Consider the following 27879-nt stretch of genomic DNA (forward strand, 5'->3'; position numbering starts at 1 on the left):
AGCCGTTTTCAAGGGCAGCCCCACGTAGAGCGCATTACAGTAATCCATCCTAGAGGTGACCAGGGCATGGACCACTCCGGCCAGATCAGCCTTTGTGAGGTACGGTCGCAGTTGGTGCACGAGTCTTAATTGTGCAAAAGCCCCCCCAGACACCGCCGACGCCTGAGCCTCAAGCGTAAGCTATGAGTCCAGGAGGACTCCCAAACTGCGGACCTGTGGTTTCAGGGGGAGTGTAACCCCGTCCAACACAGGTTGCCACCCTATACCCCGGTCAGGTTTGCGATCGACCAGAAGGACCTCTGTCTTGTCAGGATTGATCTTCAGCTTGTTCCTCCTCATCCAGATAGACACAGCGGCCAGGCACTCGTTCAGCACCCGAGAGGCCTCCTTGGAATTAGGTGGAAATGAGTAATAGAGTTGTGTGTCATCTGCATAGAGGTGGCACCCAACTCCAAAACTCCGGATGACCTCTCCCAGCGATTTCATGTAGATGTTAAAAAGCATGGGAGACAGAATAGAGCCTTGCGGGACCCCACAGGTCAAAGGCCAGGGGTCCGAACAGGCGTCTCCCAGCTTCACCATCTGGGAGCGACCCTCCAGGAAGGATCGGAGCCACGACAAAACCGTGCCCCCAAGACCCATCCCAGATAGGTGACCCAGAAGGATACCATGATCGATGGTATCGAAAGCCGCTGAGATGTCCAAGAGAACCAACAGAGTCACACTCCCCCTGTCCAGCTCTCTATGGAGGTCATCCACCAAGGCGACCAAGGCTGTCTCGGTGCCGTGACCAGGCCTGAAACCAGACTGTGACTGATCTAGGTAGTTGATGTCATCTAAAAAGCCCTGGAGCTGGGAGGCGACCACCCGCTCCAACACCTTACCCAAAAAAGGGAGGTTGGAGATCGGTCTGTAATTGTTCAGTGTAGAGCCTATTCTTATATTTGTTCCAAGTCTTAATAAGTGCTGATCCGATAAAATAGTTGTTAAAGTTCTTCTCAGTTTTAGATTTTCTTTTCCATAAGTAGTTATGCCAGCCTTTCATTAGATCTTGTCCCTCTAGGGCTAGTATCTTCTTTTAAAAAAATAATATACAGTCTATTATCTAAGTCAGTGCTGAGGCATCGTAATATAACTGGAGATCCGGCATTCCTAGACCTCCCCCTTCTTTTGTCATCAATTATGTTTTTAAACTTAATTCTGGTTTTTTTTTCTGCCACTTTGTAAGTGTTACCTTTGTTCTTATTATTGGTAACATTTGGAATAGATATAGAACTTCTGGTAAAATATTAATTTTCACCACCACTATTCTTCCTAATAGTGATAGATTAAGAGCTTCCCATCTTCTTAGTTTACCCTTTATTTCAAGCCATTTTTTGTAATTATTTTTTAATAGGTGTGCATTACTGGGAGCAATTGTTATCCCATTAATAGAGTCTTATTAGAATATTAGAATGCTGCCCGTGAATACCAGATGTCACTTGTCCTCACTTTTGTTGACTATGAAAAGGCATTTGACGGCGTGGAACCAGAGTGCATATGGAACAGTCTCAGGGAGCAAGGAGTACAGGCAGAGTATATCAACATCATCCAAGCATGCTATAAAGGATGTACAACAATGCTAATGCTTTCTGAATGAGAAGTTGTTTTACCTATAGAAAAAGGTGTATGCCAAGGTGATCCTATCTCACCTAATCTTTTTTCTGCTGCTCTGGAAAGTGTAATAGGAGGCTGTAATTGATTGGACAAAGGTATACTCAAAGATGGGTGCAGGCTTAATCACCTGTAATTCACCAAAGACGTAGTTTTACTCACGCATACAGCCTTGGAAACTTCCAGCATGCTTAGCGAGGTTTGTAGGATAAGTCGGTCAATTGGTCCTCAGTTTAATTCAACAAGAGGGAGAGGAGAGGAGGGACTGAGTCTTGCCCTTCCTAAAAACATACATCTTATGGTTTGCCTGCAAAACAAATATTAGTTGTGCATGTCCTTTCTCGTACATGACTCTTGCCCTCCTGTTGCCAACCCTTTTTGCTTCATTGTAGTGCGACATACCAACAGAAGTGTTTGTTCTTAACTGGGAGAAGTTGGAGGAGAGGGATTTTGCATCATGCATGCACCTCCCACGATGCCACTTTTCCTCTCTTAATGAATGTCTTCCTGCAGGTCTCAGACCCTCCTCTCTTATCTATCTATCTATCTATCTATCTATCTATCTATCTATCTATCTATCCACGTAATAAAAGTGAAAATGTGTATGTGTGTGAGGCTGAGTTGTTGACTTACACAGACAAGCTCCTGCCTCCACAAACACCTATAATTCCCAACACTCAGGAGACACCAAAGGCCCTTACTCCCAATGACATTGCAGGTTATAGTGAGTGCCTTGAACATGTACAAGAGCCCAGCCAATGTCCTCCACAAACAACATACTGCCCATCACCCAAGTGAAGGCTTTCGTACAGGGACAATTTCATCCTAGATTTTATGCATTTCCTCCACCACAGACATTCCAGTGTTTCTGACTCTCTCCATTGGTGTGGAATTTGCATGACCCTGCCCACTGCCTCTCCCTTAACCCTTTCCTATTCTTTTCTATGGCACACAGCAAACCGAGGAATTGATCAGCAACAGAACATACTAGAGAGGTTTGGGGAGAATTCACCATGATTTATATAGGACTTGTAGGTACTGGGATGTATAGTTCACCTGAAATCTAAGAGCACTCTGACCTACAACAAAGATGGACCTGGAACTAACTTGGCACACAGAACCCATGTGAACAAAAAAAATAAATACTGGAGGTCTTTGGAGGGATTAATGGGAGTTGCAGTTCACCCACATCTAGAGCGCACTATGAACCCGAAACAATGATGGATCTGGGCCAAGATTGGCATGCATGCCCAATCTGCCCAAATATGAATACTGGTAGGTTTTGAGGGAAATTGGCCTGGACATTTTGGAGTTGTAGATACTGGGGTGTATAGTTCATCTGCAATCAGTGAGCAGTGTGAACTTCACCAAAGATGTAATTGGACTTAACTTGGCACACAGAGCCCCCATAGCCAGCAAAAAAATGCTGGAGGGCTTTACCAGAGAGCACTCTGAACCCAAAAGGTGATGGATCTGGACCAAATTTGGTGCCCACAACCAGAGAAACAGTGACCTCCACCGATGATGGACCTGGATCAAACTTGGCACACAGAACCCCCATGACCAATTCAACCTACTGGAGGGATTTAAGGGACTGACTCACCATAGTGGGAGTTGTAGTTTACCCTACAGCCAGAGAGTACACTGAACCCCACCGATGATGCATCTAGAGCAAACTTGCCCAACATAACACACTTTAAGTACTGATGGAGTTTTTCAGGGTTAACCTGGCATGATGTGAGTTGTAGTTCACCCACAACCTTATGTATTTTGTACAGTCAAAACTGACTTTTTCACATAACCCGAGCAATGTCAGGGACCCAAGCGAGTGTGTTATAAAGCAAGTCTCCTTTGCAAAATGGCCCACCTCTCTCTTTGCATTTTGGCACTTTGTTGTGAGCCATCTGTATTTAACGAAGGGCTCTCCCTTGTCGGTTGGCTGTTCCTTGATTGTGTCACAACACACAAAACCCTCCTCTGGCAGCATAAAAAGTTTATGCTGCTATTTCCATCCAGTATCATAACAACCTTGATTAAAATCTTACCTCAGCTTTGGAGCAGTTGAATCTTTCACATCAGAATAGAAGCGAATTAACTATCTGTTTTGGCTGGAGCTTTGAAGGAACCATTGAAGACGCTGAGGCCAATCCACAAAAATGGGTTTTGAAATATCTTTGTACTTTAAAATACAAATTAAAGGTGCATCTACACTGTAGAGTTAATGCAGTTTGGCATCACTTTAACTACCGTGACCCAATGCAATGGAATCCTGGGAGTTGTAGTTCGACCATGTCAAACTACAACTTGCAAGATTCCATAACACCCATGCATAGCTATTTAAATGGTATCAAACTGTATTAATTCAACAGTGTAAATGCACTCTAAAATCACCACAATTTGAACCTCAACGTCAGGGCTTTCTTGATGGCATCTCTCAGCCTTTGGGACCAAAGGTCAATCATTGTCCTCTCCAGTCAAGACTGAATGGAAATCCTGTTCTGTTCCAAGTTTATACTGGTTTCCATTACCAATTACTCCAAAATCCAAAACATGGGTGGCTGAGAGAGTGAGGCTGTTGCTTTCCAATGGCTCGATGTATTGAAAACGTCATCTTGGGCACAAAAATTCGTATACAAAATTGCATTTGGGCTGCATGTGTTATGAATAACTTTTCCAGGTTCTTTTTACTGCAATTTTCCAGTAAGAGAAACAGTATCAGAACAATATTTAGACATACAATCATATATATTCTATGTAACTACACTGAGTCCACAAACAACCTACAGTTACATTGGCTAACAAACAAAGGGGAATTACCTTTTTACTCAGCATTCACATTACTCATACACAATCATTCATCCTCGTTGATTCAAATATTACCATATCCTTTCTCCCGTACCTACTTAGGCCAGTCCTGCTTTCCCTACAGCCTGTCAACGCACAATTCCCAAACTTCTAAAATGCCAAAATGCCAAACTTTTCTGAAACGCACTTCTTTCAACCTGAGAAAGAGGCAGCATTTCATTGCAGATCTATTACTCAGAAGGTTCACCATCTCTTTCAATAGAACATGGCGGGTGGGCCAGACTCCTCTGGTCTGTCACAATTTTGGATTTTAATAAGATCTCTTATATAGCAATATTTCTTGCTGATATTGTTTCAAAGTTGTAAATGAATGATAGATATTTTTCTAGCCTGAAACATCCTGACTTCATCTCAGTTTCTAGCAAATGCAGACTCTCCGTAATTGGTGCTGGTAAACGTAAGGAGCCTTGTGTTGACTTCCTTCTTAACGTAAGGAATCTTGTAAACATTTCTTACGTTAAGAAATGTCTCTGATAATGTAAGCAAGTTGTTTCCCCCCCAAAAAGCTAATCAAGTCAGCAAATGTTGACAGGTGTAAACAGATGTAAACATTTCTCTTATCACTGTCACAGTTCTTACCACAGTTTACTAGAGCAGGTCAACCATTTCTGTTCTCATTAGGTTTTAATTACAATTCAGCAGTCAGGTAGTCATTGCAGGCCTTAATCTTCAGAATGGTGTCTCCAGAATTATTAGCTCTCATTCATTCATTCCTTTCATTCAGTTCATTCATATCCACACATACTAAATCCACATTATTTATTTATTTATTTGCGACATCTATATCCCACCCTTCTCACCCAGAAGGGGATTCAGAGCAGCTTATAAGTTATATGTACATAATATATTATATTATTAGCATAGAACAATATTAGTATTATATATTGCTATATTGTACTATACCACTATAATGCAATATAAAATATATAATTATTATATTGTTATATTGTATTATTAGTAGTATTATATTGTATTACAATATTATTATCAATATTATATGTACATACAATATATTACAATTATTAGCATAACACAATATTAGTATTATATATTAATATATTGCATATACCACTATACTGCAATGTTATTAGTAATATTACATGTAATATATAATATACAATTATTATATCATATCATTATTATATTTATTACCTTACAATATTATCATAATCATTATATTTATATACAATATATTATATGAGACAATTATCTGGATGGAAGACGGTGTATATTTGATTTTAGTATGACGACTGACCACTGTAGTTTTAAATATATGTGCTTTTTTAATGTTTTATTGTAATGTGTATTTTGATATTTTACCGATTGTATGTGTTTTTATGGTTGGAAACCGGGCTGAGTCCCTCTTATGAGGTGAGAAGCTCGGTATATAAAACTTTGAAATAAATAAATAAATAAATAAAATATTATTAGCACAGCACAATATTAGTATTTTAATATTGCTTACTTACTTAGGCAATCCCTCATTGATCAAGGAATATTGTCTTCCAGATTCGGTGTCCTGGTGGTGGGTCCGTAGGTGACTGTGGATCCTTATTCTTGACCTGCTTGTTCTCTCACAGCTAGGGCATCGGTTTCCAGGTGGAAGGCGGTCCCATTCTGGGTTGGCTTGACACGCCTTCCTCTTGGCAAATTTATCTCTTTCACCCTCCATTCGTGCCAATTCAAATTCTACAGCACTGCTGGTCACAGCTGACCTCCAACTAGAGTGCTCAAGGGCCAGGGCTCCCAATTCTCTGTGTCTATGGCACGGTTTTTAAGGTTGGCTTTTAGCCCATCTTTAAATCTCTTTTCCTGTCCTCCAACATTCTTGAGATTGGAGTAGAGCAACTGCTTTGGAAGACAATGGTTGGGCATTTGGACAATGTGGCCGGTCCAGCGGAATTGATGGCGGATGACCATCACTTCAATGCTGGTGGTCTTTGCTTCTTCCAGCATGCTGACATTTGTCTGCCTGTCTTTCCAAGAGATTGGTAGGATTTTTTGGAGGCAACATTGATGGACTTGCTCCAGGAGTTGCATGTGACATCTGTAGACAGTCCACGTTTCCCAGGCATATAGCAGGGTTGGGAGGACAATAGCTTTATAAACAAGCACCTTGGTGTCCCTATGGATGTTTATATTACTATATTGTTGCTGGGGGGAGGAGCTCCCAACTGATGACCGAGGAGACATGGTGGAACGGTCTTTCTGGCTCCCCTTCTTCACTCTGTCCCCAGAGCGGCAGTTGGTGCTGGGAGAAGGGGCTCCCGACTTTACCAAATCTGCATATTATATTTCTTCACATGAATATTAGTCCCGCACCAGTACCAATTTGTCCTTTTGATGCACTTATCTCATCCCTCAGTGAACATTAACCTCATTGTTTATCCCACCCGTGTCTTCCACTAGACACAGCATCCTATGTATCTATCTCACCCAGGGTTTTTTGTTTTTTTACAATTTTACCCTTTGTATTTGGCCCAGCTCTCCTTGTTTAACTCTTTTTTCATTTTATGCCTTGTGTCATTATGTTATTGTCATTATTTTTACTGCATTACTTCGTTATTGTTAACCATTTTATGTGATGCTATTGTCTGTTTATGTGTATTTTATTTTGTCTTATTGTAATTATTTGAGCTTGGCCTCATGCTAGCCGCCCCGAGTCCCTTCGGGGAGATGGTGGCAAGGTATAAATAAAGTTTTTATTATTATTTATTATTAAACATATATCAACGTTGAGTCCCATCTCTAAGGTATTTGATGTACAAATATTCCAAAATCCAAGGCATTTTGGAAGTGGGGGACTCGACCTGTACAGGGTTAAAATAAACCAGGCTGAGAAGTTGGTTGTAAAGAGTCTCTGACTGAAGAAAGAGATGACCCAAAATATTCTGGGATAAACAAAACGTGTTTGGGTCTCCAGAATAAAATTGCGAAAGAACAGGAACAAAACACTGGACTTTCTGGTCTTTTTAGTGAGCTTGAATGTGTCCACAAACTATCTTTATTATTGGGATAATAATGCTAGCCTACCTCCTAAGGCTGAGAAAACTGGGGTTGTACAGAGACGCTGTCTCTCTCTATGGAGAATCCAGACATGCCTTGAATTCTCCCAAAATCTTGAAAAACAGAGAATACTTCTCACTCACAAACCCAAATGGATTACATTGTATAAATGATCAATCAACTCAATAAAAGAAGCTGTCATTCTTTTCTCAGTTGAGTGGTTTGCAAAAATTCTGCTCACCACAAGGGGGCGCACACCTTACAGAAATAAAAATATGTACATTGGTGTAACATTTCTTTTCTGGCCCTGAAACTGTGCTGAGGGTGAAATCATGGAAAGTATTGTATGCACCCAGATGGCCTTCGTTTTGCAATTCCCCTTCTTCATCAATGCAGTCCCTATGGGTTTCCACGTGTTTTCTTCCCCCTTCCGAAAGGAGCAGATAGATTGTGAGCTGGGCTTTCCCTGTGGGTTTGCAATTGAATCCATGCAAGTGAGCTTCTTCTCCCTTTCCATGTGGATTTGCAATTGAAGTAGGAATGCATGCAAGTGGACAGTGGTTTGGGAGTTGTAGTTTGATGAGGCCCCAGCATCCTTTGGCCGTGGAAGCTCGAGATCCTGTAAAACTGCAATTCCCAGAGGAGGATTTTAGCTTCCTCTGCCCAATAAATGCTGGCATCCCACCAAACTACAACTCTAAGGATTCCAGAGTATTGAGCCTTGACAGTTAAAGTAGTGTTGAACTGTATTGATACTATAGTGTAGATACACCTAGAGACTCCTTCAGTATTAGCTGGGCTTTAGCACAGTGGGTTAAGCCTCCAGCTGCAGAAAATCTTGCTGGTCAAGCCTGGTCGGGTTGAGCTCCCAACCATCAGCCCAGCTTCTGCTCACGTAGCAGTTTGAAAACAATAGTGTGAACAGATAAATAGGGACCGCTTTGATGGGGAGGTAATAAAAGGTGCCCATGCGGATATGCTGGCAATTCGAATGGGAGAATGTCTAAAGACAACAAAGCTCCTCAACATGGAAGATGGAGTGACAGCACACACACACACACACACACACACACCCCCGCCCGGCCGGAGTCGAGCACAGCCCCCAGATGCCTGAGATGGAAAAACATGGGAAGCCTTCACCTCTGTTTATGTATTGTCTGTCTTTGTTAATTGTATGACGACATTGAATGTTTGCTGTATATGTGTCTGTAATCTGTCCTGAGTCCGCCCAGGGAAAGAGGGCAGAATATAAATAAAGTATATTATTATTTATTTATTATTTTTATTATTATAAGGCTACTTTATAAGTAGATAGCAACTCCCAAGTCATTGGGATGGTGAATCCACACTGAGTTTGAACTGAGTTTTCCAAGGTGCCTGTTGTGAAGTAAGGGTCCAGCTAGAGCCCAGAGGGGATCCATGGCCGCACTTTCAGGGGACCCGTGTTTTGGGAATGCCAAATAATGGGTTTATGTTATTAGCATAGCACAATATTAGCAATTCCCTGTTAAGGTTTTGAACAGCTTGGCAAAAGAAGTGCCATGATGTCCTTAGGAAGCGTCGCCTTTGGCTGAGCTGGTGGCTATTGATCCATTTCTCACTTGGGCCGATCAGTTTCTAAGTCAGGCCAAAGCTGCTCCCTAGAACCCATTGATATGAAATTTAGACCGCAGTAAAATGAGAGGGAACTGCCTGGTGAGCTATGCGAACTATAATTAATAACCAAAGTTTCAGATTAAAAACTCACCAGTGAATGTGTTGTCAAAGGCTTTCGTGGCTTGAATCACTTGAATTCCTTTTCTAAACTCAGCTTGTACATCTTGAAACTTTTGCTTCATGTATCGCTGGAGTCCACTTTGCAGAACCTTGAGCATTATCTTACTGGCATGAGAAATAAGTGCCACTGTATGAAAGTTGGAGCATTCTTTAGCATTTCTCCTTTTTTGGGGCGGGGGGGGGGGGGCAGTACCTAATAATAGATTCCCCCGGTGGCGCAGTGGGTTAAACCGCTGAGCTGCTAAACTTGTTGACTGAAAGGTCGGAGGTCTGAATTCGGGGAGCAGCGTGAGCTTCCGCTGACAGCCCCAGCTTCTGCCAACCTAGCAGTTTGAAAACATGCAAATGTGAGTAGATCAATAGGTACCACTCCTTGCTATTTAACAAGTTGGTTGACTGCCAAAACCCAAGTGCTTTGCTTTTCACTGCCTCTAGTTGGTTAAAAGTCAGTTGTTTTGATGGGGATCTAAATAGGGGTGAGGAACCTGTTGCCCTCTAGAGCTTGGTTGACTGTGACTCCCATCATCCTTTGACATTCACAATGCAAGGGTGATGGGACTTACTATCCAGCAAGACATGGAGGGCTCCATGCCTCAAATATATCCCTAGTGTTACATGTTGAGGATCCCATATATACAAAACAACCCTGAAATGGGTGGTTGAGAGAATAGCACTTTTGCTTTCTGATGCTTCATGGTGCAGAAACATTATTTAATTGTGTTGGTGTGGGTTTTTCGGGCTGTGATTCCAACCATGAAAGCCTTTGACAACATTATTTAATTGTGTTACAAAATTAGCTTTATTTAGGCTATGTATCCCTTAGTTAGAGCCCCCAATGGCGCAGTGGGTTAAACCGCTGAGCTGCTGGCCACATGACCTTGGAGGTGTCTGTGGACAATGCCGGCTCTTAGGCTTAGAAATGGAAAAGACCACCAGCCCCCAGAGTCCGACACGACTGGATTTAATTTCAAGGGAAACCTTACCTTACCTAATAATAATTGCTCATCTCCCCTCCCCCCACCTTTTTTTCTTTTTGCAGGAAAGGGGCGTCTCCATCGGTCAGTCGGTCAGGGCTGCATCACCGCTTCTCTCCAGTAGCGGCCGCTGTTGAGCAGGTTCCAGAGGCAGCTGTAAGAACAGCAGCAGCAGCAGCAGAATCCGAAGCAGCAGCATCCAGGACCAGTCGCCTTGTCCTCCTCTCTCTCCTGCCGCCCAGCCTCAGTTTCCCCTCCGGAAAGCCAGCGCCCATTTTGGAGAAGGAGGTGAGCCCAGCACCTGAAATCGGGTTGGGGTTGGGGATCTTGGCTGGGCATGAAAGCCAGGCATCAACACCGCAAAATATGTATATTTCCTGCTGCTTCCAGAGGCAGCCATGCATCCAGGTTCAAACTTCCTAAAGGAGAGACCCCTACTCTGCTTCTTTGCAGAAGAGGTTCCCAAGCAGGGGTTTGGGTGGCCATCTGTCGGGAGGGCTTCATGGGTGGTGCCTGGCCGGAGAGGGCTGGACTGGATGGCCTTTGGGCGCCCCTCCACCTCCAGGGTTGTGTGCCTCTCATCTTTGGCAGCCAAAGCACATGCATGGCTGCCCACCTTGCTTCTCCTAGACTATGGAGGGCAACTCAGGCTACCAGAATTATTATTATTATTATTATTGTATTGTTGAAGGCTTTAATGGCCGGAATCACTGGGTTGTTGTAGGTTTTTCATGTTGTATTGCCATGTTCTAGAAGCATTCTCTCCTGACGCTTTGCCTGCATCTATGGCAGGCATCCTCAGAGGTTGTGAGGTCCCCCACATCAAAGAAGACACAGTCAAAGCCCTCCCACCAGATGGCCATCTAGCCTCAGTTCAAAAGCTTCCGGAGAAGGAGATTCTACTTAAGGGACCCCCAAAGGGCATCTAGTGCAACCTCATTCAGCGTGGAAGGAAAGCACAATCAAAGCCCTCACAACCTCTGAGGATGCCTGCCACAGATGCAGGCGAAATGTCAGGAAAGAATGCTTCTAGAACATGGCCATACTGCCTGAAAAACCTACAACAACCCATTATTATTGCTAGTGAAAGTAGCTTGGGATGCCTAGGTTAGGGTTAAGTGGGGGAACATCTCACCCGGCATAATCTTTCTTTGAATTATTATCATCTGGCAGATGACACAGGGTGACAAAGGCAAGGACAAACAGACTAAAGGATAGCTTTACCTATAGCTGTGACTATGCTGGACACCATGGCTTTGCACTGATGTGCAATTGCGGTCTGAATAAGAGTGATTACAATGTGGAAGGATGGGTGTGTTGTTTTGGGATGTGTGCTGGGGAAGGCATTTAATTTCACTATACAATGACAATAAAGTATGTATTCTATTCTATCTAAAACGCTTGGGAAAGTTCCTTTTTTGAACTACAACTCCCAAAATCCCCCCAGACCTAAGGGCTCTTACACATAGCCATATAACCCGTATATTAAGGCAGCTAATCCACAATATCTCCTTTGAACTGGGTTATCTGAGTCCACATTGTCATATAATCCAGTTCAATGTGGATTTTTTTGCAGCTGTGTGGAAGGGGCCTGAGTCTCTTCTGCCGTTATCCTCAAAACAACCCTGCAAGGTAGGTCAGGCCAAGAGAGAAGGGGTCCCAGTCCCCACTGGCTCAGTTTTCTAATTTGACACAGACTCCAATTTGGGTCTCTTTAGCCCATATCCAATACTTTGAGCTAGACCTTTCCAAACTGTGTGTCAGGACACGTGGCTCCTGTGCTGCCTGTAGTTCACAAGGGTGTTGCATAAAAAATGCCCCCACCCCAAAGGAAACACGTCAAAGCCCTCCCACCAGAAGGCCACCCAGCTTCAGTTCAAAAACCTCCAGAGAAGGAGACTTCACTAGAAGGGACCCCCAAAGAGCATCTAGTCCATCCCCTTTTGGTCAGGCAGGAAGACACAGTCAAAGCCCTCCCAACAGATGGCCACCCAGCCTCAGTTCAGATGCCTCCAGAGAAGGAGACTTCACTAGAAGGAACCCACAAAGGGCATCTAGTCCAGCCCCTTTTGGTCAGGCAGGAAGACACAGTCAAAGCCCTCCCCACAAACAGCCATACAGCCTCAGTGCAAAAGCCTCCAGAGAAGGAGATTGTACTTGAAAGGACCCCCAAAGGGTATCTAGTGCAACCTCACTCAGCCCGGAAGAAAGGCACCATCAAAGCCCTCCCAACAGATGGCCACCCAGCCTCAGTTCAAAAGCCTTCAGAGAAGGAGACTTCACTAGAACAAATCTCCAAAGGGCATCAACTTCTTTCGAACAGGCAGGAAGACACAGTCAAAGCCCTTCCAACAGACAGCCATCCAGCTTCAATTTAAAACCTCCATAGAATAAGACTCCACTGGACTCCCAGGGAGTTTCCAAATTCCTAAAGTTGGGTGAGACCCCCTGAGGGTATCTAGTCCAACCCCATTCAGCCCGGAAGGAAGGCACAATCAAAGCCTTCCTGACACACAGCAACCCAGCCTCAGTTCAAAAGCTTCCAGAGAAGGATACTTCACTAGAAGAGACCCCCAAAGGTCATCTAGTCCAACCCCTTTTGGTCAGGCAGGACGACAAAATCAAATCCCTCCCGACAGATGGCCATCCAGCCTCAGTTCAAAAGCCTCCAGAGAAGCAGACTTCACTAGGCTCCCAGGGGGTCTATACTTCACTAGAGTTGGAAAGGACCTCCAAAGGGTATCTAGTCCAACCCCCTTCAGCCAGGCTGGAAGACACAGCCAAAACACACTAGATAACCATCCAGCCTCTGTTTAAAAACTTCCAGAGAGGTTTGATCCCTACAGAAATGGCTGCTGGTGCTATTCAAGTGTAGATGTGGTTATAACTTTTTCTATTTGCACAATGTGTTGATTGAAGTGCAGGAATTACCACTAAAAGGGGCAAATTTCTAATTTGGAACATAAAATCTATTGGCAACTATGTTTGTGATGAACCCCATGGAGCGGCTATGGAAGAAACCTTATAAGAATCAACTGCAGGACATGATAAGCAATGTAAAGGAGAGAAAAAAATCTGTAAATAATTATACAAAACATATATTATATATTTGATGAAAATCTTATAAGAGTTTGGTTTTAACCTCAAGTTTGCTAGTTAAACTGAGTTACTGTGACACAAAAGGATGCAGATTGAAAAAGCGTGTCACCAACATGAAAAGTGGGAAAGTTCAGCTTAAACCAGTTGGGATTGGGAAGATATTCTTATGCCTTGAGATGGAGCTGCTGGTCGCCTGGCCAAAAGCCAGCCTGGAAAGGCCTTCTGGGTCGAGTCTGGAACATAAATCAACCAAGTCGACTGCACCATTGCAAGGAATGTTTCCAGACTCGCCTCCCCTTTTGCCCTGTATTGTGTATTTAACCATTTGGGCTCTAAAATGGCTAAAAGGGACAAAGGAGCATCCTTTGCATCATCCCCCCCATCTATCCACTTACACTGGCTCTCAATGGCCGGTGGATGGACCCCTTCATTGGCAAAGAGAGCAGATACTGAGAGCAAATCAGTTAGAGAGATCTGTTAGAAGCTTCAGCGTTATGCCCTTCCCTCTGTGATGAAGCTCTGAGGCTCTGAGGCTCTGTCTACACTGCCACATAAAATCCAGATTATCTGCTTTGAACGGGATTATATGGCAGTGTGGACTCATATAATCTGAAATATCTGCTTTGATAATCTGGATTATATGTCAGTGTCGAAGGGGCCTTATTAGAAGCCCACCAGAGGGGGGGGGGTCGCATTAAAATGCCCCCCATCCCCACCCTCACAAACCAAGTCTGCTTGGCAGGAAGACACAGTCAAAGTTCTCCCGGCAGATGGCCATCCAGCCTCAGTCCAAACACCTCCAGAGAGGAAGGAATAGATTTCCAGGGAGTCTATTACTACAGTTGGGAGAGACTCCCAAAGGGCATTGAGTCCAACCCGATTCAGCCCGGAAGAAAGGCACAATCAAAGCCCTCCCAACAGGCGACCACCCAGCCTCAGTTCAAAAGCCTTCAGAGAAGACGACTCTAGAGGGCTCCCAGGTAGTCTATACTTCACTAAAGTTGGAAGAGACTCCCAGAGGGCATCTAGTCCAACCCAATTCAGTGAGGCAGGAAGACACACTCAAAGCCCTCCTGACAGATGGCCACTTATCCTCTGTTCAAAAGTCTCCAGGAAAGGAGACTCCACTGAAAGGGATCCCAGAGGGCATGTAGTCCAACCCCATTCAGCCAGGAAGGAAGGCACAATCAAAGCCCTCCCGACAGGCGGCCACCCAGCCTCAGTCCAATAGCCTTCAGAGAAGAAGACTCTACTGGGCTCCCAGGTAGTCTATACTTCACTAAAGTTGGAAGATACCCCCAGAGGGCATCTAGTCCAACCCCTTTCAGTGAGGCAGGAAGACACACTCAAAGCCATTCCAACAGATGGCCACCCAGCTTCAGTTCAAAAGTCTCCAGAAAAGGAGATCCACTGAAAGGGACCCCCAGAGGGCATGTAGTCCAACCCCATTCAGCCAGGAAGGAAGGCAGAATCAAAGCCCTCCCAACAGGTAGCCACCCAACCTCATTGATTCATGTAATCCTCAGTTCAAAAGCCTCATAGACTCATAAAATCCAGTTCAAAGTAGGTAATCTCGATTATCTGATTTGATAATCTGAAGTATATGGTAGTGTAGTAGGAGCCTCATATAATCCAGTTCAAGGCAGATAACCTGGATTCAGAAACTGGATTATACGCAACGTGGAGGCTAGGGCCTCTCATTCTGTCTTATGACTGTGGGGTTCCAATTTCCATGTCGTTCAACGCTTTTCCAGAACAGGCTGGGTTTTTCCTTTTGGCTCCGGCATTCAGTGCAATTCACGTTTGCCTTTGCCTTAACTGGGCAGCTGGATGTGAAACATTAAGAGCAGATGTGTTGCCCTGAGAATGGTATTGATTGCGGATTAGCCGCTCACTCCAGTATAGACAAATTGCCCTTTGGGCAAAGATCCAGCCTGGCCTGTCTGTTCCTATTGCTTCTGCAAAGAAGGTTTGGAAAAAGTGGCCATGGATGCCTTCCCCCTCCTTGCACCCTGTGCTGAGCTAGGCTTTATTTATATGCTGTGTAAATAGACACAGCAGCGGCGGCAGCTTTGCAAAGGGGCCCCTTGCAGTCAAGCTGTGCAGCAAGCCTGCAAGAGGCCGTTCCCATCTGGAAGGGATCGCATTTGAGGAAAGGAAATCATGGGGATCCCAAAACAGGACATATTATCATTCCCATTTTAACATTAACCAGCACTAGCATGAAGGCATTGGGTCATAATTCATGCCAGAGCAATGGGATTTGTAGTCTGGGCACATCTGGAGGCTGTTTCAAGAGGGGCTCAATACCCCTGCCTTCCTTCCCCAACATGTGCCTTCACATGTTTTGGACTATACTTCCCATCTCCCCTTGGTAATATGAACAAGAGTGAGGGATCATGGGAGTGGAAGTCAGAGTCATGACTTAAGATCCCCCAAGGCCATCCAATCCAATAACACTGCCAGGCAGAGAGAAATACAATCCAAACACTCCCGACAGATGGCCATGCAGTCTCTGCTTAAAAACCTCCAGGCAGCCTAATCCACCATCAAACAACTCTAACCATCAGGATGCTTCTCCTAATATTCAACTACAGTAGAGTCTCGCTTATTCAACCTTTGCACATCCAACGTTCTGTATTATCCAACGCAATCTGCCTCCCGCCCGGATCCACAGCTGTTTCAATAAATTGCGATGTTTTGGTGCTAAATTCGTAAATACAGTAATTACTACATAACGTTGCCATGTACTGAATTGCTTTTTCTGTCAATTTGTTGTAAAACATGATGTTTTGGTGCTTAATTTGTAAAATCATAATGTAATTTGATGTTTAATAGGCTTTTCCTTAATCTCTCCTTATTATCCAACATTTTCACTTATCTAATGTTCTGTCAGCCCATTTATGCTGGATAAGTGAGACTTGTACTGTAGTATCTTTTCTCCTGCTGGTTGAACCCTTTCCTCCATTGTGTCCCAAAGCAGCAGAAAACAAGCTTGTCTCTTCTTTCTCAAGGAAACATCATTCCAAATATGTAAGCATGGCTCTCGTGTCCAAAATGAACAGACACATCTCTTTGAGCTGTTCCTTGCAGGGCTTCTCTTCCAAACCTTGAATCATTTTGGATGCCCTTCTCCAGGGACCTTCCAGCTTCTCATTATCCTTCTTGAGTTGCGATGCCCAGAAATTGGACAGCATATTATTCCTGACAAAGTGGTCTGATCAAAGCAGAAGATGGTGGGCCTGTCTTCTCTCTCAATCCGGACACTAGAATAGGGACCTCATCACATTGGGATATAAGCTGTTTATATTAGTATGCACCCCGTATTTTTTTAAGGACTGGATGCATCCTGCATTGAGACAGGATGTATCCTCTCCTTCCTCGTCACGCCTGATTATTATTACAATTCTTTTGATTTGGAAATACTGCACTTTGACTCCTCACACCACGGAAGGCTGGCTCCTCCCAATCCGTTAAAAGCACCCCCTACATCACCCACTCCGTGACTTTTTAAAATGTGTTGTTGCCAATAGGATGCATACAGATTTTCCTATCATACACCAAAACAGCGCTTCAGCAACGGAAGAAGAAAAAAACACGATTAGAATTCCATCTGCGAATTTCTGCAACGCTTTGCAGACGGATTCCGGCGCAATACTGACGGAATGAGCGAATGTCCTGTGATGGGACCTGTTCGAAATCATTCTCAGTCTCCGAAATGGAGTATTTCCTAATGTGATCAGGTCCTAGAATCTCACTGGCTCCGTCCTGGGCCCAGTTCTGTTCAATATCTTTATTAATGACTTAGATGAAGAGTTAGAAGGCATGATCATCAACACCAAATTGGGAGGGAGAGCCAATACTCCAGAAGACAGGAGCAAAATTCAAAATGATCTTAACAGATTAGAGAGATGATGGGCCAAAACTAACAAAATGAAGTTCAATGAGGACAAATTCAAGATACTCCACTTAGGCAGAAAAAAGGAAATGCAAAGATACAGAATGGGGGACACCTGGCTCGACAGGAGTACGTGTGAAATAAAACCTTGGAGTCCTTGTGGACAGGAAGGTGAACATAAGCTAGCAATGTCATGCAGCAGCTAAAAAAGCCAATGGGATTTAGGCCAATGGGATACAGTGTCTAGATCGAGGAAATTCAATCTACCCCTCTATTCCGCCTTGGTTAGACCACATCTGGAATACTGTGTCCAATTCTGGGAACCACAGTTGAAGAGAGATGCAGACAAGCTGGAATGTGTCCAGAGGAGGGTGACTAAGATGATCATGGGTCTGGAGAACAAGCCCTATGAGGAGCGGCTTAAAGAGCTGGGCATGTTTAGCCTGCAGAAGAGAAGTCTGAGGGGAGACATGATAGATATGTAAATATGTGAGGGGAAGTCGTAGGGAAGAGGGAGCAAGCTTGTTTTCTGCTGCCCTGGAGACAAAGATGCGGAACAATGGCTTTAAACTACAGGAAAGAAAATTCTACCTGAACATTAGGAAAAACTTCCTAACTGTGAGAGCTGTTCAGCAGTGGAACTCTGTACCCCAAAGTGTGGTGGAGGCTCCTTCTATGGAGGCTTTTAAACAGAGGCTGGATGGCCATCTGTTGAGGGTGCTTTGAACGCTATTGTCCTGCTTCTTGACAGAATGGGGTTGGACTGGATGGCCCACAAAGTCTCTTCCAACTCTATGATTCTATGATTCCATGGCCTTTAAAGCTGCTGCACCACACTCTTGGCTCATGCTCAGCTTGTGGCCTTTTACCAATCCTTCTCTGTAGCTTTGTGAGGTACCTATCAACCTACACTCTTTGATAGAAAAAGCCAGAGTTTCTTGCAAAACTATCAAGGATGGCTTGCAGTTCAGAAAAGGTGTGCTGTTGAATCTCCCCAAGGGGCCATTGAGGCCACCATCTCTTGTGAGAAGCGGCACAGACATGAGCTGATGTGGCCTGGTTCAGTGTGGAGGGTGGATAGTGTTGTCATTGTGACTGCCTTGGTCCTTATACCCCTTTCCTCCAAATTTTGCCTCCGTGATGCTGGCATTGAGTCATGTCTCCCTTCAAGAGGACCCTCATTTGCCGCCACAGGACTTTGGTCGCTTGTGAAAAACCCTCTCCAAGAACCCAACAATGCCGGGGACCCATCCCCACAGCCAAACTCTACTTTAGATCAGATGCTCAGCTGTGTGAATCACCTAGCATCCTTTGAGGGGACGCCCAAAGGCCATCCAGTCCAACCCTCTTCTTTCAGTCAGGGAAGATGCAACTGAATCCCTCCCAACAGGTGGCTACCCAGCCTCTGCTTTGAAACCTCTGCTACATCCTGAGGCAGAGAGTCCCACTGGTGAACCTCTTTTCTAATGGTTAGGAAGGAGCATCCTAATGTTCAGGTGGAATCTCCTTCCCCGTCATTGGAGGGGCAGGATTATTATCCAGGGATTGGATAATTCATTCATTGCTATCACCCCCTACATCTAGTACTCTACATCCTTTAAGCTTTTAAGACTCAAAGGGAGGTGAGCTTCTTCATCAACAGTGTAGATCAGGCATGGGCAAACTTGGGCCCTCCAGGTGTTTTGGACTTCAACTCCCACAATTCCTAACAGCCTACTCCCCATTCAATATGGCATGGAATTCCAAAACAGGGCAGGGAGAGAAGCGATCCGAGTGCACCAGTGCAGCCTCCTTCCCTTTTGGAGTAACTTCATACCCAAAACTTCCTAACTGGTTGTTAGGAATTGTGGGAGTTGAAGTCCAAAACACCTAGAGGGCCCAAGTTTGCCCATGCCTGGTGTAAGGTTCAGAAGTAGATATTCTCATTCTTGTGAAATGCATCAGCTGGCCACTTCTGATACATTCCTTATCTCTGTCTCTCAGCACTCATGTGGAATGACAGTATGGTGCTTTTTCTACTCAGACACATACATGTGCATCACTTGGCATCCTTCCAGAATTCACACTCAGATTTACCAGCTGGTGTTTGTCTCTGGTCTGACAATTATACCATTCTGGCAAGTCAAGTTAGGTTAGCTAGAGAGATGATGAGTTGCTGAAAGCGAAGTGAGTGCAATGGCTGAGCAGAACGCCGCGCCTCCGCTTCCACCTTTCAGGACCAACTCTCCCTATTCAATATGGCATGGAATTCCAAAACAGGGCAGGGAGAGAAGCGATCCGAGTGCACCAGTGCAGCCTCCTTCCCTTTTGGAGTAACTTCATACCCAAAACTTCCAGGAGGGAGAAAGTGGAAGAGGGTTCGCTTTGCGGAAAGCAACACTGGCACGTGCCTGGCGGTTGGTCACCAAAAAATACTTGCTCCCATTGCTTGGGCTCCTCTGGATCGCACACGTGAGGAGGATTGTGACCTCACAACGGCTGCCATGGCAACCTCTGATGAAGTCACAAGCAGAGAATGAGGGAGAGGAGGAGTGCAGGAGGGGAGCGCACAGTGTCTTGGCTCTCGTGCTTGTCCAACATGTTCGGAGAGTTCTTGCTCACTCTGTCCTGATGCTTTCTTCCTCTCCTGTTGCAGCTTCAGATTGGGGCACCCTGCCTCCCTGCAGGATGTGCGCTTCCCCAAGGAATTTCCAGATGCCACCCAGTTGGTGAAGGTTCCCACCATTCCGGCAGTGCAGAGTCTTCATCCACACCGGACCGACAATGCTGGTGAAGGAATACCGCATCTGCATGCCCCTGACCACTGAGGAGGTAAAGGCAAGCGACTTGGCTCAGGGCATCCCCAGAGATAAAACTGGGGAAAGTAAAAATTGGGGAGTATATCTAGTTTGTTGCAGATCCATGGCTGATGGGCTTCTCAGTAGTCTCTGGATGGGGTGAAGGTACTGTAAATCCCATCATCCAAGTTCCTAACCTCCCCCCCCCCCAAAAAAAAACCTCACCAGGATTTAAAGTGAGTCACAGGGTGTCTGTGTGCCAAGTTGGGTCTGGATCCATGGCTGATGGGGTGGGTGAAGGTATTGCAACTCCCATCATCCAGAGTCCTTCCCCCCAAAAATACCACCAGGACTTGAAGTGAGTCATGGGGTGTCTGTATGTCAAGTTTGGTCCAGCTCCATGGCTGATAGGCTTTGCAGTAGTTTCTGGATGTGGGTGAAGGTACTGTAACTCCCATCATCCAGGGTCCCCCCCCCCCAAATACCACCAGAACTTGAAGTGAGTCATGGGGTGTCTGTGTGTCAAGTTCGGTCCAGATCCATGGTTGATGGGGTTCTCAGTAGTGTCTGGATATGGGTGAAGGTACTTCAGCTCCCATAATCCAGGGTCCTTCTCCTCAAAAATACCACCAGGACATGAAGTGAGTCATGGAGTGTCTGTGTGCCAAGTTTTGTCCAGATCCATGGGTGATGGGCTTCTCAGTAGCCTCTGGATTTGGGTGAAGGTACTGCAACCCCCATCGTCCAGGGTCCTTCCCTCCACGCCAAAACCCACCAGGACTTAAAGGGGGTCATGTGTGCCAAGTTTGGTCCTGATCTGTTGTTGGCAGGAGTTACAGTGCTTTCTACAGTTGGGGCCATCTTGGAAAATACATACATATACAAACTTTGACTTTTATTACATAGATATAGATATGGATATTTTAGTTTCCCAAGGTCCTTTTTAAATTTTGTGGCTGTCTTCCAGCATAGTAGCCATGCTTCCCAATTTTGCATGGCTTGCAAATGTGAGAAGCAACCCCTCCATTCTATCATACAAGTCTCTATTGGTGCGTTGGGAAGATAAAATTGGGAAGAGTCAAGCAAGTACGAGGCGATGGTTAGAGCTCTGGCTTTGGGTGAAGGAGACTCAGGTTCTGAGTGTTGTTTGTACAGTGGAGTATGGCTCTGGTGACTGGTGCCCAGCCATAGGAACCCACTGGTGACCTTGGAGGTCACACTGTCTCAGCCTCAGGCATCGACCTCTTTTATCAATCTTTCCAAGGAAGCCTCGTGAGAGGTTCACCTTCGGGCTCTCCATCAGTCGCAAAGGAAAGCAGATAATAGCAAGAAACCAATGTGCTCTTGCCTTTCTTTCCAAGCAGAAATGTGACCAAGGTGTAATGTTCATATAAAGCAAATATGTATTGATTTATGACAGAAGGCATTGAGGTCTGGATGTGGCGGAAGACCCCGTTGGCGCTTCTAACTTTTCCTGGAGTTGGCATGCACGGTGCTCTGTTCGGGGCCTGGAGCGATAACTGTTCTTTTGCTTTGTTGCCCCAGATAATGTGTTTATGTTTCCATTAAGTGCGATTTTTCGTCTTGTTTCCGCCTTTATAAGGACAGCCTCGCATATGGTTCGATGCAGAGAACCTGACAGCTGGAGGCAGGAGTGATGCCAGGCAGCAACGTTTCCGTTGTCTTTGCTGATGGAAACCTTGGGTCATATCGGGATGATGGGTTGTCTTTGGCAAAGCCAACACAGTCAAGTATCTTTCCTTGGAAAGTTATTTTTTCCAGCCGCCGCCTCTTGGAATAGTAGTCGGTCACCATGGCCAGCGGCTATGTTGTGAGGAGGAAGAGGATGCAGAACCACAAAGTATGTTTTCAAGCAGCTGTGAGCAACTCTTTTGGTATGCAAGAGTGGAACCATTAACCTTGTCTTTGTTCTCAGGAAAGGAGGAAGGTACTTGATACCAAGCCTGGGCCATTGTTCTGCCAAGCTCTGTATTGTCGACTGAATGGGCGTCGTTCCCCAAGGATTATTGCGACTGGCATCTTTCCCACACCACAAAAGAACTTTTTCTTTTGTTTAGAAAGTATACATACTGCCACTGACTTGCCAGCCCTTGCAATTGCTTTTTCATGTTCCTGAGAACTAGAACTTGGCAGCCGGTGATGGTTTTGCCTTGCTGCTTCCATCACTTTTGACCATTGGCCATGCATGGTTGAAGCCAGTGGAAGCCGTCATTCAAAATATCTGGAGGGCAATAACTTGTTTTCAGTTTACTCCTGAGGGATAATGCATCTACACTGTAGATATGATGTGGTTTGGCACCACATTACCTCCCATGGCTCAGTTATGTGGAATCATAAGAGTTGTAGTTTTACAAAGTCCTTAGCCTTCTCGCCAGACAACAAACTTGCCAGACTGCCTCACCAAACTACAGCACCCAAGATCCCATAGCACTGAGCCATGGCATTTAAAGCGGGGTCAAACTGCATTAAGTCCACAGTATAAATGCATCCTGAATTGAAAGTATCAAAGATATGTAGGGCCATTGGAGATATTAGAGAGGTGCTGCCAGTCAGAGTAAGCAGACCGTATTGGGTTTAGAAGGTGATGCAGTAAAGAGGTTCTGTTTTTGAAATCGTAGATTTTCCTGACTGTGAGATCTGTTCAACAGTGGAACTCTCTGCCTCAGGCTGGATCTGCCCTGCCATATAAACCAGATGGATTGTATGAGTCGACACTGCCATAAGATCCAATTCAAAGCAGATAGTCTGGATTTTATGTGGCAGTGTAGATCCAGCTTCAGAGTCTGGTGGAGGCTCCTTCTTTGGAGGCTTTTAAACAGAGGCTGGGTGGCCTTTATTTGGGGGTGCCTTGATTGTGCTTTTTCTGCAGGGCAGAAGGAGGTTGGACTAGATGGCCCTAGGGACTAGGATCTTTCTCAAGCCACAACATCATTATCATCATCATTGTTATTATTATATACACAACAAGATTAGTATACAGCAAACTAGATCGCTATGCTGGCTTTTGTATTTGATCACATGTCCGACACTTCCCAAGTGTCTAGGACTGTGTAATGTATTGGCAAATAATGTGTGCAGATCCAAGTAGGCTGGCCTTTTGCAGCTGACAGATGGTAATTTTGTCAGTGCTGATTGTTTGTAAGTGCAGACCAAGGTCTTTAGGCACTGCACCCAGTGTGCTGATCATCACTGGGACCTCCTTGACTGGCTTGTGCCAGAGACTTTGCCGTTTGATCTTTAAATCCTCGTATCATGTCAGCTTTTCCAGTTGTTTCTCTTCAATCCTGCTATCGCCTGGGATTGCAACATCGACGATGCATACTTTGTTTTTTAACACGATCATTAGGTCAGGAGTATTGTGCTCCAAAACTCTGTCAGTCTGAATTCATAAGTCCCAGAGTAGTTTGACGTGTTCATTTTCTGTAATAATAATAATAATAATAATAATAATAATAATTATTATTATTATTATTATTATTTTCAGAGGCTGTATGGTTATCTGTCAGGGGTGCTTTGATTGTGCCATTCCTGTATGGAAGAAGTGAGTTAACTGGATGGTTCCCTTGGGGTTTCTGCTATTATTATTAGCATTTTGTAAGAAGAATAGGGTCAGACTTGATGGCCCTTGGGAGCCCCTTCCAACTCTAGGATTGAATTATCCATGGAGCGGAGCAGGGGCCCAATTTGGGACTCGATTCTTCTTCTTGGGGTGGAAGTCCCCCCTTTAATCTGTATGGGGAGTGAGTGTCAATCATGCCCCCAGCCCCCCCACCCCGTTGCTGAGGAGTCAGCCTGCGTCATGGAAACTTCCTGCTCATAAACAGGTCTGCGGAGGAGCGGAAACCAAAGGTATGCATGCGGTGGTGCCTTACAACAGAAAGAGAGAGCCGGCTGTCTAGGCGTGCACATCAACATGCGAAACAACATTTCTACCTCTTTTCCTGGGCTACAGGAAGGATATGGGTTTACCCCGATTCCAGTGATAGAAGTCCAGGCACTGCCCTTAAGCTGCTCACCTACAGATGTCTAGAGGCCCATCTATAGCACTATATTAAGGTCGTTTGGAACTGTAGGGGCCATGGTGGTGCAGCGGGTTAAACCGCTAAGCTGCAGAACTTGCTGACCGGAAGGTCGGTGGTCGGCTGACCGGAAGGTCGGTGGGACGGGGTGAGCTCCCATTGCTAGCCGCAGCTTCTGCCAACCTAGCAGTTTGAAAACATGCAAATGTCTGCAGGAAGGTAATGGCGCTCCATGCAGTCATGCTGGCCCCATGACCCTGGAGATATCTATGGTCAATGCCAGCTCTTCGTCTTACAAATGGAGATGAGCACCAACCCCAAGAGTTGGACTCCACTAGACTTAATGTCAGGGGAAATCTTTACCTTTACCTTTGGAACTGCATTACAGGGTCAGTGCAGACTCATATAATGCAATCCAATGCTGCACTATAAGAGGCAGCACAAATCATCTAATGCACTTTTCAAGCTCGGACGTGTCGGATGTGTGATCAAATACAAAAGCCAGCACAGTGATCTAGTTTGCTGTGTACTAATCTTGTTGTGTTTCACTAATCTTGTTGTGTCTCTAATAATAATGATGATGATAATGATGATAATGATAATAAGAAACACAACAAGATCAGTACACAGCAAACTAGATCACTGTGCTGTCAGTAAAGGTGGTCCCAGTGGTGATCGGCACACTGAGTGCAGTGCCTAAAGACCTTGGCCTGCACTTAAAACACAATCGGCGCTGACAAAATTACCATCTGCCAGCTGCAGAAGGTCGCCTTACTGGGATAAAATAAGAGAGTTGACACTGAACAATAACAGATGTTGAGTTCAGAGCACCCAGAGTTTGTGCAATAGTTCCTAGATAGAGCTATGGGAAAGTGCAAAATTCAACAAGGCAAGGCTGGGAGAGTAATGTCCTTGGGCATTAAAATGTCAGGATTACAGGGCAGAGAGCTGTACTAAAGTGCAGGAACTTTTGTAAGGTCAGGCCAATTATCTGGTAAGCTGCCTCGTCAAAGGCACAACGGAACATCCATGTTTTTAGTTTTTTTTTCAGAAAGTGGACAGGGTAGCTGCCGGTCTGATCTCCCTAGGCAGAGTGTTCCAAACTCGGGGGGCCACCACCGAGAAGGCCCTCTTCTTCGTCCCCACCAGCCGGGCTTGAGAAGGAAGCGGAAGTGAGAGAAGGGCCTCCCAGAGCACATGCTGGTTCATAGGGAAAGATGTGATTGTGAAGACAGGCAGGTCCTGAACCGTTTAGGGCTTCGTTGGTGATAACTTGCACCTTGAATTAGGACCTCCAGTCACAGAGGGCTATGCATGATGGTCGGAAGTAGCTTAACTCATGTGATGAGCTTCATGCGTCTCCATGCTTGAAAAGATTCTGAAGACTCCTACGACTGGGAAATTTCTCAATGTGATGAGGTGGATAGTATTCTCTTGTCTCCCCTTGACTTTCCTCCGAAGGTGTGGAGTGCCTTCAGTGGTGAGGATCCCCCCATGTTTACATGAAGTCGTTGAATGGGGTTATGGTTGCTGCCATCATTTCTCAGTGGGGGATTTTGCAGACTTCTTGGTGCCATTAAAAAGGGGTCCATCTTAGATTTTGTAAGACTGCATTATTTGTGTCTGCGGCTTTTTAAAGGGGAGGGATGCATGAATGCCCCATTCGTAAGCATTTTCCTGCTTGTGTGTGCATGCCGATCCCAACCTAATCCCTTGGAATGTGCAGTGAAACACCGCTTTTATAAGGCGTCCTTCTAGGCAAGCTGCCCTTTTGCTAGAATCACAAAACTTTTTTAGCATGAGCCATCCAGGAAGGTTTATGGCAGACAATGTTAGGTGGAATACAAAGTCACCTGGGGATGATGGAAGTTGGAGTCCAACACAATGGAACGTTCGTCAGGTTGTGCAGAGGACTCTTTTTAGCCTATTGGACTGATAACAAGGATTACGTTTCTATGCAAGTCTCTGTCAGTCACGCAGCAAGCCCTTTTTGGTGGGAAAAAACCCTCCAGGTGTTTACGGTTCCCCTCTAGACTGCCATATAATGTAGGTTGAAACTGCATTATATTAACAGGACGGCAGATCAAGGGAAGTCCGGTAGATCGAGAATCCCATACTTGGAATTTCCAAATCCAAAAATACTCTGCCATTATTGTATGGGTGGCTGAGACCTTTGCTTTCTGGTCATTCAGTGTACACAAACATATTCAAAAATATTGCATGGACTTACTTTCAAGCGATGAGTATAAGGTATATATGAAACCTATGTGATTTCATGTTGAGGCTTGCTACCAAGTCCAAGATATCTTATTATATACAAAAGCATGTATTGCAAAGGAAACTCCAAACAAACCCAGAACACTTCTGGACCCAAACATTCCAGATAAAGGATATCTGACTTATACCAACAGCCTATTTTGCATTGGTCAAACCTCACCTGGAATATTCTGTCCAGATTTGGACATCATAGTTCAAAAAGAGGAGGGTTTCCAAAATGGTAATCAGCTTGAAACAATTCTAGGAAACTGGAGAGGGTTAGCTTTGAGGAGAGAAGACTGATAGGCTTTATATCCCTGAAGAGATGTCCTGAAGAACATGGAGCAAACTTATTTTCTACTGCTCTGGAGAGTAAAACTAGAACTCATATAATGCATTAGATAAATCTATACTAACCATATAATATAGTTCCAAACTGCGTTATATGGCAGTGTAGATGGGGACCTATGAGACCTGATGGGAGTTCAGGTCAGAAGTAATATTCAGATCCTAAAAATTACACAGCTACATTATATCTACTGCTACAAGACTGAAACTAAACAACTATGAAAAATAACTAAGGGTTAACAGCAGGTTAACTGTCAGCTGCAGTAAATCTTGCCAATCAAAAAGCTGACAGTTTGAAGCCCAGCAGTTTGAAAATAGCATTGTGAGTAGATAAATAGGGACCGCTTTAAAATGGGGCGGTATTTAAGGTACCCCTAAGGAAATGCCAGAAAAATGACAGCAATTCTATCAAGGAGGAAGTTTATGGAAGACAGAGTGACAGCACCTCCTTCATCCCCCTGTGGCCAGAACCAAGCACAGCCTCCAAGATGCCAAAGATGGGAAAGCCTATATGTATATGTATACATACACACACACACACATATGCACACTCAGTTGTCCGTCTTGTCAGTGTATAACAACACTGAATGTTTGCTGTATATGTGTACTGTGATCCATCCAGTCTCCCCTTCGGAGTGAGTAGGGCGGAATATAAATACTGTAAATAAATAAATAAATTCAGATAAAACCAAAATAGAAACAAAGAAATGACCCTACAAACTTCCTTGAGCTCTCTACCTATACCTTATTCATCGACTCCTTTTGAATAATAATAATAATAATAATAATATAAAATCACACTTCCTCTTCAGCTGTCGCTTTCATGTGGTGCATCCACGCTGTCAGATTAACCAGTTTGACACCGTTTTTACTGGCGAGACTCAAGGCTGTGTACTTTTAGGAGTCCTTTAGCCATTCCTGCCAAAGAATCCTGGTGGTTCACTAAACTACAACTCCCATCTTTCCATAGCATTGAGTCATGGCAGCTAAAGTGGAGTCGGACTGCATTAAATCTATGATGTGGACGATTGCCATGCTGGTTATAGTCTTTGGGATTTGTAGTCCAAAACATGGAGGAGTGTTGGGTTTCTTAAATCCTTAAGTAGCCAGTGTCTTAACTAATCTGGGGCCCCATCTACACTGACATATAAAATCCAGATTATCTGTTTTGAATTGGATGATATAGC

At 44.7% G+C, this 27879-nt stretch overlaps 2 protein-coding genes across 2 annotated transcripts in view; one reads left to right on the forward strand and one right to left on the reverse strand.

The window, feature by feature from the left end:
• KNOP1 (lysine rich nucleolar protein 1) overlaps positions 1-27879 on the reverse strand; it is a 268616-nt gene that overhangs the window by 133751 nt on the left and 106986 nt on the right. The window lies entirely within an intron of this gene.
• Positions 10412-27879, forward strand: part of LOC132781812 (cytoplasmic phosphatidylinositol transfer protein 1-like) — a 63817-nt gene continuing 46349 nt past the window's right edge. Inside the window, exons 1-2 of the mRNA XM_060786288.2 lie at positions 10412-10562; positions 19907-20082. Coding sequence (XP_060642271.2) covers positions 20035-20082 — 48 coding nt within the window. The 5' untranslated portion in view covers positions 10412-10562; positions 19907-20034. The remainder of the gene's footprint in view (positions 10563-19906; positions 20083-27879) is intronic.

This window comes from Anolis sagrei, chromosome X (assembly GCF_037176765.1).
Source record: "Anolis sagrei isolate rAnoSag1 chromosome X, rAnoSag1.mat, whole genome shotgun sequence".
Taxonomy (NCBI): domain Eukaryota; kingdom Metazoa; phylum Chordata; class Lepidosauria; order Squamata; family Dactyloidae; genus Anolis; species Anolis sagrei.